The sequence below is a fragment of the Terrapene carolina genome, unplaced genomic scaffold (genome assembly GCF_002925995.2).
Source record: "Terrapene carolina triunguis isolate 2854851 unplaced genomic scaffold, T_m_triunguis-2.0 Scaffold31355, whole genome shotgun sequence".
In the NCBI taxonomy this organism is placed as follows: Eukaryota; Metazoa; Chordata; order Testudines; family Emydidae; genus Terrapene; species Terrapene triunguis.
In genome coordinates this window covers 1-9,541 of record NW_020695706.1, presented here as the reverse complement: position 1 = coordinate 9,541, position 9,541 = coordinate 1, and the positions used below count along the sequence as shown (strand labels likewise).

At 61.2% G+C, this 9,541-nt stretch overlaps 1 protein-coding gene across 2 annotated transcripts; it reads left to right on the top strand.

Moving 5' to 3' along the window:
* The first annotated feature begins 1,348 nt into the window (after nucleotides 1-1,348).
* Nucleotides 1,349-5,780, top strand: LOC113409230 (myeloid-associated differentiation marker homolog). Of its 2 annotated transcripts, none has more exons than XM_026662921.2 (2): nucleotides 1,349-1,447; nucleotides 4,796-5,779. In XM_026662921.2, the coding sequence occupies exon 2, from the start codon at nucleotides 4,807-4,809 to the stop codon at nucleotides 5,716-5,718; it is 912 nt and encodes a 303-aa protein (XP_026518706.1). In that variant the 5' UTR covers nucleotides 1,349-1,447; nucleotides 4,796-4,806; the 3' UTR covers nucleotides 5,719-5,779. The 2 variants fall into 2 exon arrangements, with proteins under 2 accessions (XP_026518706.1, XP_026518707.1); XM_026662922.2 differs by having other exon boundaries at nucleotides 1,365-1,410; nucleotides 4,792-5,780.
* The last annotated feature ends 3,761 nt before the right edge of the window (nucleotides 5,781-9,541 follow it).

Sequence of the window (9,541 nt, the reverse complement as noted above, 5' to 3'; positions counted from 1 at the left end):
ACCCCGTTGTAATGGGGTCGGCAGGGCTGGCGTTAGGGGCTGTAATTTTTGTTGTCAGAAGCGGGTCGGGGTGCGATCACGTTTCAGAACCCCTGTGTCAGATGATGGAAGTTGGGGGCGGCACTAGGGTTGTCTGGGCAACCAAATATTGAGATCCTGTAGGGGCGAGGCCTCCTGTGGGACATCCCCGTATTGGGGGAGGGGGGCTGCTGTCACCCCTGCCCCGCCCGCTGGTGACAGAAGCTGGGCCAGATGTGGAGTGCAGCTGTGGGCGGCGGGGAGCCCCTCCCCCATCCCCACTCCCGTCACCATGGAAACCAAAAACAGTCCCCCAAACACAGCTACCGCCTGTGGGGCACTGCTGAGACGAAGCTCGCAGCGCTGGAGCACTACTGCAGAAGTGATGTGACAGTTACCGCAATCACAGGAAACACCTTTCTTCTCTGAGCAACACCATAACAACCGTCCTGCAGGGCCCGCACCCTCCCTGGCTCACTTCCTTTTTCACCTCTCTGCCCCAGATCCACCCAAGGGGCCCTTCCACCCCGGTATCCTGCCCCTCGGATCCGCCCCTGGGGCCCATCCACCCCGGTATCCTGCCCCTGGGTGTGGAGTTCTGGGGGATGGGGGGGCTGTGTGCATGGGGGTAGGAGCTCTGGGGGGTGGGGTGCTGTGTGCATGGGGTGGGAGTTCTGTAGTATGGGGGGGCTGTGTGCATAGGGGTGGGAGCTCTGGGGTATGGGGGGCTGTGTGCATGGGGGGTGGAAGCTCTGGGAGATGGGGGCTGTGTGCATGGTGGGGTGGGAGCTCTAGGATATGGGGGGCTCTATGCATGGTGGGGAGCTCTGGGAGATGGGGGCTGTGTGCATGGGGGCTGTGAGCTCTGGGGTATTGGGGGGCTGTGTGCATGGGGGGTGGAAGCTCTGGGAGATGGGGGGCTGTGTGCATGGGGGGGTGGGAGCTCTGGGAGATGGGGGCTGTGTGCATGGGGGCTGGGAGCTCTGGGGTATTGGGGGGCTGTGTGCATGGGGTGGGAGCTCTGGGGGATGGGGGGCTGTGTGCATGGGGGGGAGCTCTGGGGTGTGTCTGCCGGGGCGAGGGGAGGTGGGGGTACATGGGGGGGAGTCGGGGGACACGAGCAGGGGGTTATGTCCCGTCTCTGCCTGTGGGCGGGAAGGGGAGGGGCGGGGACACACACGCTGCCCCACCCTTCCCCGGGATGGCACGTGTACGCCACTGTCCCGGCTGGGCGGGGTGTCTGCCTCCCCCCCCCCCCCGCCCTTTCCGCCCTGAGCGGAGAGACCCCCCCCGCCCAGCGCCGCGCTCCCAAATCTCTGCAGCGAGCGCGCAGCGGAGCAACCAGCGCCCCAGATCCGCTCCAGCCCCGCAGCCGCCGCTCCGGGCCCCCAGCGCCGCTTTCCAGCCGCCTCTCCGGGCCCCCAGCCAGGTAAATATCTTGCTCCATGCGCCCCCCCACCCTTCCTACGCATCGCGCCTAGAGCGCAATGGAAACGTGTCTGGGGGACCCCCAGCTCTGGGAGCGGCGTCGGGGGAGGGTCAGACTCTGTGTGGGGCTTGGATCGGAACCGAGGGGTTATTTTTTGGGGCGGGGGGTGAGCGGAACTTTTTGGGGGACCCAGCACAATGTGGGGTTTGGGGGTATCACCGTTTGGGGGGGGTTGTGGGGAGGATGAGGGGTGTGTGGCTTGGGAGGATTTCTGGAGGCTGGGTCAAAAAGTGGGGGGTTTAGTGGGGGGTGCGTGGAGCATGTGGGGGGGGGGGCTGCAGCGGGTGGGGTGACCCGGTGCTCTGGAGGATTGGAGGGGTCCGTTGTGATTTGGGGTTGGGGGGCAGCCCCTCTGGGGGCTGTGGGGGGATTGGTCCCTCTGTGGGGGGTTGCCATGCTCTGTGGATGGCAGGATATTTCGGGCAGCTCAGGGTCCAGCCACACCCTGGCTGCACTGAGATTTGGGCGGGACTGTCAAACCTGGGGTGCAGCATTTGTGGGGCTACCCCTCTGTCCCCCCCAAAAAACCACCACAGGACACTGCCCCCATGCCTCTTAACATATTCCCCCCCATAGGAATTTTGGCCCATCACTGGGGTAAATATTTTGCTGGGGAGGGTGGTTACCCCACAAAAAGGAGGGAGCTGTAAAATCTCAGCCCTCCAGAAGAGGGGATTGTGGGGGGGATGACTGTGAGCCCCGATAATTCATCCCCTGATCTCTTGGCCCCTTGAGTGACATGGGAGGGGGGGTCACGGCTGGGGGAAGGAGTTTACCAGGCAGTGTCTGTCTGTCCCACTGGCGGGTGGGCCCTGCAGGGGGTGGCGGGCTGGTGGGGCGTGTCCGTCTGTCCCGCTGCCCCCTATAGGGAGGGCTCAGAACTGCCCCTGGTGGGGTGGGGTGGAGGTCACACAACATGGCAATGCAGGAGCCCCTCCTGGTGGGTTCTGCGGGCTAGGGAGAGAGAAGTGTGGGCTAGTGGTTAGAGTGGGTGGGGCCCTGGCATCAGCAGGGTTGTATGGGCCGTGGGTTCTGCCAGAGAGAGCCGAGACCTGGATTTCCCGTGGCTGAGCAGGGCCAGTGCCCAGGGAGGCGTGAATCGAAATGTTGGCAAAGGGGGTGGGGGGACTTTTGTCCGGGCTGGTGGCACTATGGGGATCCGCTGCCCTGGGCCAGCGCCGGGCGCCCGTAGACCTCGCTCAAAGGGCTCGGGGCAGGAAGGCGCGGGGTCGTGAGCCCCGTTTCACAGCTGGGAAAATAGAGGCACAGAGTGGGGTAGTGGCTCGCCCCAGGTAGCCCAGCAAAGCAATAGCAGAGCCAGGGAGTCCTGGCGCCCAGCCCCTGCTCTAACCACTAGACCCCACTGCCTGCACAGAGGCAGGACAGAACCCAGGCGGCTTGCTGCGCTCGCCTGGCTGGGGAAGCCTGTGACCAAGGCCCTGAAATGCCGAAGTGAGGTGGAAAATAACATGCTGGGGTTGGGTTTTCTCTAGGCCTTATAAGGGCAGCGGCTGCAGGCTGCCCCCCCACACTGCCCTTCCTCCCCCTCCCTTTGCCCCTCCTCTCTGGCCCCCAGCCCAGCACTACCCCAGAGACCAAGGGAGCCGCTCTGAGACAGGCAAGCACTGGTCTAGTGGGTTGGCTGGGGGGGCTGGGAGCCAGGACTCCTGGGTTCCATGGTCAGGGCGGAGCAGGGCTCCCAGCCCAGTTGCCTCGTTTCTTCCCAGGCAGAGCAGGATCCGGTGTCTTGCTCCCAGCGTCATGGGCAGGGCCGGGGCTGGGCGAGTTTCCAGCCACCGCTCCCGCCTGACAGACAACAACATAGCGGATCTGTGCGAGGGAGGGGCCGAGAGGAAGTGACATGGCTCCTACTGGAGCCGTTAACCGCCTTCACCATCACCCACTCAGAGGTGGGGAAACTAAGGCAGGCAGAGGGGCAGGAGTGGTGCAAAGGATGCACAGTGTGTCAGGGGTAGAACCCAGGAGTCCTGGCTCCCAGCCCTCCCCCCCCCGCCCCAACTCTAACCACTAGATCATCCTCCCCTACCATCAGGCTGGGCCCACTGCTCTGCTGTGGGGGGACCCCAGGACTGGGGTATGGGAACAGGTCTCCCTCCCAGTATCTGGCTCTCAGCTCCTCCCTTCCCCCCCTTCATAAACCATGTGTGCCCCCCCCCAGTTCAATCTGAAGGTTCCTGGCCTGCCCCAGGGGCTGAAACCCTTTCACCCCCGCATCCAAGCAAGCAGGGGGAGTGGGGAGGGGGCAGTGGGTGGAAGCTAGGTGGGGAGGGAGCAGGGCAGCATTGGGTGGCAATTGGGAGCAGTGGGACATATTGGGGAGCAGCTGTCTGACCACTTGGTTCGGGGGGAGGAGACCTATGTGTATTCCCTCCCACACTTCCCTGCTCCATGACAGGATATTTCTAGGCCTGGCTGAGCAGTTCCAGCTGTTGGAGTTGGGGGGAGGGGGCCCTGGCTCTCAGGACCTGGGTGGGGCCGGAGGTGGGGGCCCTGGCTCCCAGGACCAGGGCAGGGCCGGAGGGGGGGCCTTGGCTCCCAGGACCTGGGTGGGGCCGGAGCGGGGGCGCTGGCTCCCAGGATCCAGACAGGGCCGGGGGTGGGGGGTGCTGGCCCTCAGGACACTGGGTGGGTCCGGGGGGGGGGGCCCTGGCCCCCGGGATGGGGGGGGGGGGGATCTTTCCCCCTGTGAATTTGCCCTATGCCTGGCAGTGCCTCCGGGGTGGCTTGGACCCATCCCCCACTCTGCCACGCAGCCTTGGGGGGCCCCCATCATGCTCCCATCTTTCTGTCCCAGCCCAGAGCCCTCCGTCACTCCTTCGTTCGGCCGCTCTCTCCTTCCCTCTCTTCCTCCATCTCCCTTTCTCCTCCCCACCCAATTCATGCTACAGAGATGCACATTCCCACCGCCCCGTGCTCTCACCACTAGCCCCCACTCCCCTCCCAGAGCCGGGGAGAGAACCCAGGAGTCGTGGCTTCCAGCCCCCTTTCCCCAAGCTTTTCAGCCTGGCACTATCCACAGGGCATTGGGGTCATGAACCCCAAGGTCAGCTCAGCCGGGCCCTGCCGGTGACTGGGGATGGGGTGTCTACCTTGGACCAGAGGCACTGAAACAGCCCCCTTAGAAAGAGAGAGAGAGAGTGTGTGTGTGTGTCCGTCTGTCCGTCCCGGCTGCCCCCTGCTGGAGTGGATGGAGATTGCCCAGCTCTGTGCATATGCCGGATTCCTGTACCGCGCCCTGACTCTCCTCCCCCATCTCCTCCTCCCCAGGTGACCCCACCATGCCGATCCAGCGCGTCAAGTCCGTGGGCAACACACAGGCCCTGACCTCGCAAGTGGGCATTGTCCGCCTGCTGGAGGCGCTTTTTGCCTGCGTCACCTTCAGCCTGGTGGTGCACCAGGGGGGCTGGTATGGCCGTAACGGTGACTGGTGCATGTTCTGCTGGTGCTTCTGCTTTGCCATGACGCTGCTGGTGCTGCTGGTGGAGTTCGTCGGGCTCCAGCACCGCATACCCGTCTCCTGGAAGAACTTCCCCATCACCTTCGCCATGTACGCCACCCTCATGTGCCTCTCGGCCTCCGTCATCTACCCTGTCACCCACATCCAGCACAATGCTGCCTCTGGCAAAACCAAGGACTACCGCATCGCTGCCACCGTCTTCTCCTGCCTCACCTGCCTGGCCTACTCGGTGGAGGTGACCATGACCCGGGCCAGGCCGGGCGAGGTGACGGGCTACATGGCCTCCGTGCCCGGGCTGCTGAAGGTGGTAGAGACCTTCGTGGCCTGCATCATCTTCGTCTTCATCAGCGAGCCGGTCTCCTACGACCGCCACGAGGGGCTGAAGTGGTGCCTGGCCGTCTACTGCATCTGCTTCATCCTCTCGCTGGTGGTCATTGTGCTGTGCATCGGGGAGTGCACCGGCTGGCTGCCCTGTGCCTTCAATAAGTTCCTAAGTGGCTACACACTGCTGGCTGTGCTCATGTACGCCACGGCCACCGTCATCTGGCCCATCTACAACTTCGACAAGAATCAGGGTGGCCGGCCGAACCGGCCCTCCTACTGCAGCAGCAACAGCAGAAGCTTCTGCGACTGGGATAAGTTGGTGGCCATCGCCGTGCTGACGGCCATCAACCTGCTGGTCTACCTGGCCGACCTGGTGTACTCCGCCCGGCTCATCTTCATCCAGGCCTAGCCGCGCCGGGGGCTGCTGGGCCGGCTGAGGGCTGGGGATAAGGGCTGGTCTCCCACCGGGTTCTCCGGATCTCATCTGTCTGTCTTGTCCTCTCATTCATTTATTTATTCATTCTTTTCTTTCCTTATTCTTGCATCCTTTTTCTCTCTCATTTATTGTCTGTCTTTTTCTTTCTTTCTTTCTTTCTTTCTTTCTTTCTTTCTTTCTTTCTTATAATTATTCATTCTTTTTCTATTTCATTTACTGTCTTTATCTTTCATTTATTCTTTTCCTTTATCCCTCTCTTTGTCTTTCTTATTTAGTCTTTGCTCTCTTGCTTTTCTTTCATTTCCTCTCATTCATTCGTTTCCTTTTTTTCCTGTCATGTATTTATTCATTTATTTTCTTTCTCTCTCTTTCAATCATTCTCATTTATTCCTTTTTTTCTTGGAGCTCTCTCTCACTTTCTTTTCTTTCACTTGGTCTTTTGTTCTTTTTCTCTCATTTTCTCGCTTTCATTCTTTTTCCTTCTTCCCCCCTCCCCCTCCTCCTCCCCAGCACTCCCTGTCCAGGCGTACCCACTCCCTTGTAATAACAATGTTATCCTTTTTGCCTTAGCCCGGCCCTCTAAGAAGCCCGTTGCCTCCCCTCCACGGTGGCTGGGGGTGGGAGTGGGGGAGGAATCATGGCTGACCACGGGCCATTCTGTTCCTTTTCTCCAGCGGGAGCTGTGGCGGATGAAAAATTGGTGGCCTGACGGGCAGGGCCCAGTGAGCACTGGGGCCTTTTAACCCAACACCTCCAATCCCAGCAGAAGTGGGGGGTGGAACAGGAGGGAGGGTGGGAAAGAGGTGACAACTCCCCTTTAATGGAAATATATGTCTGGTGGTTAAAAATGCTTGCCTGCCGGAGTCTTAAAGGTAATGGGTGCACTCTGGCGCCTTCCTAAGAAAAAGCCTCTAGTGGTTAAACAGCATGCAGCCTTTAATGAAAATATTTGTCTGGCGGTCAAAAACCCTTGCCTGTTGGAGCCTTAAAGGTAAATCACAGAATCAGCCCTCTAGCTGGAAATTTAAAAACGCCAAAAAAAAAACCCCACCAAACCCCATTTGCTTGGTTCTTGAATATTTATCCAGGGGTTTTAAATAGTCCTGGCGGCCATTATCTTAAAGGTGATGTCGCCGGACCCGTGCCTCACAGTGCTAGAATGTAGCTAGCTGCTTACATCTGTCCAGTCTCTCTTTTGGTATTATTCATCTGGGTTTTTTTTATACATCCATTTTTTACACTGGTATAAACGCAGACAAAAGGTATTATGGTCCTCGTTGCAAGTGTTTGTGTCACGATTGACGTAGCAAATTACAGGGGGTGGGTTATATATGTATAAATATAGAGAGAGAAAACAATAAATGACTGAAAGGTACTTTCTGTGTTTGTCTGTCGTCTCTCCTGGTTAGAGCTTTGCCGATAAGGATAAGCCAGGGCAGGAAGTTGAACACAGAAAAATGGCTCAGGGAGGGCAGAGAATGGGGTATGGGGGCCTTTCTCCTCTAGGGGGCGCTGACTCCCATCCGGCCCCAGGGCAGGGACTGGCTGGCTCAGGGGGGCAGGGAATGGGGTGTGGGGCCTTTCCCCTCTATGGGGCGCCAGCTCCCATCCGGCTCCAGGGCAGGGACTGGCTGGCTCAGGGGGGCAGGGAATGGGGCATGGGGCCTTTCCCCTCTAGGGGGGCGCTGGCTCCCATCCGGACCCAGGGCAGGGACTGGCTGGCTCAGGGGGGCAGGGAATGGGACCTTTCCCCTCCAGGGAGAGCTGGCTTTGATCCCGCCCAAGAGTTGGGGGGCAGGCTGGCTGGTGGGGTGAACATGGAGGAGGGGCCATGTGGGGCAACCCCCGGCAGCGAAAGGCTTGTTTCTCTGCAGAGGCTGCGGCTGAGGCTGGGCGTGGAGAAGGGACGGGCGTCCGGCCCAGTGGAAATTCCAGCTCAGCGCTCCGTTTCCTCGGTGGGGAGCTCTCTGAACGCAGCTGTTGTTGCGTAGGGATGGGCCGGGGAAAGACCCAGAGAGAGGATATGTCACCATCTCCCGCGCTGGCAACTCCAGTCACCACACTGGGACAAGCAGAGGCCCACGCCCCACCCCAGAGACAGCTGCATCTCAGCCCTGGACAAGGGGTCCCCGTATACCCAGCCCCCGCGCCCCACCCCAGAGGTGGCCACGTCCCAGCGCTGGGTGAGGTCATTGCTATGTATAGCTGGGGGGCTCTGTTTTCCAGTGCGGGGAGGAGCTGGCTAGGGTGCGCTCCGGGGGCTGGTGCCAGAAGGGGCTGGGCAAGGCCGGCCTGGAATGAGGTGATTCCTACAAACAGCCCTGTCTGGGCTGGGGAAGGAGTGACGGGAGGCGCTGCTGTCTGGCTAGTGTTAACCCCTTCCTGCCCTCTCCTCCCCTGCCAGCCCTGTCCTCCACAGTCAGGGGAGAGCATCAAGGAGAGAACCCAGGAGTTCTGGCTCCCAGCCCCCTCTGCCCTAATCACTAGACCCCACTCCCCTCCCAGAGCCAGGGAGAGAACCCAGGAGTCCTGGCTCCCAGCCTCCCCTGCCCTAACCACTAGACCCCACTCCCCTCCCAGAGCCAGGGAGAGGACCCAGGAGTCCTGTCCCCCCACCCCGCCCCCCCCCCCCCCGCGCTCTGACCACTAGACCTGTAGCCCATACCACTAGCGGTGGCATTGGATTTGGCGCAGCAGTAGCCTCTGGACCTATATGCCATAAGGCATGGGCGTAAACGGTTCATGTAAAGCTTTGAGGCCTAATGGCCCGGCAGCCCCCCTGAGTTTTGGGGCGCCGGGACCACTGGGCTCAAGGGGGGGTGTTTGATACCAGGTTCTTGGGTCGCTTAACCCTGAAGCTGCCTTGGCAACCGACGGGCGTGCGTGGTAACAAGCGACACTCGTTAAGACCCTCAAGTCTAGGACAAGGGCAGGCCGACATGGCCAGGGCGCGAAGGTTCGATACGGACCCCAGCCAGGAGGCTGGGCACGGCCCTGAATACACCGGCCAGCCTCCCAGGTGAGAGGGCCAGCGGGCCAGTTTGCCATGCCAGGGCCAGGTCAGCCTCTCCGCGAGTACGGGTACATGCAGATGGGCAAGGCCCGGGCCGAGGCAGCCCGGGATTTCTGCTGGCCTTTGTGTGGGCCGGAGCGGTTCTGTCTTTACGTGTTGTGCTGAGAAATGCGGCTGGAGCCCTGCACGCCCTCGGGGGGGGGAGGGGCGCGCAGTGGGGTTCCCGACCAGATGTAGGATGTGGGAACCTTGATTCTGGGCCAAGAAGCCTCTCAGAGCCGAGGAGAGAACCCAGGAGTCCTGGCTCCCAGCCCCCGCCTGCTCTAATCACTAGACCCCACCCCCCTCCCAGAGCTGGGGAGAGAACCCGGGAGTCCTGGCTCCCAGTCCCAGCCCCCACTCCCCAACTGTTTTTAGCCTGGATGAGTCAATCTGTTCTCAGGAAAGGGAGGTTTATTGGTCCCGGGAGGGGGACATGAGCTAAGCGGGGTGCGTCCACAGCATGAGTCAGGGACCAGCTATTCTCGGCAGGCACCTTCACCCGCTGAAGGCTGCTTTGTACGGGGGCTGAACGGGACCTACTTGGGGTGCCCCACAGCGAGCAGCGCACCCCACACTGCCCCGGCCCAGCATGCACTGGGGCATCATCCAGCCATCGCCCCCAGCACTCCCTCCCTCCCCCCAACCTCTCCATCCCTTTACCCACGACCCTATCCATCCCCCCATCCCCCAACCATCCCTTTACCCAGCCCTTCCTCCATCCCTGCCCACACCCCTTCCTCC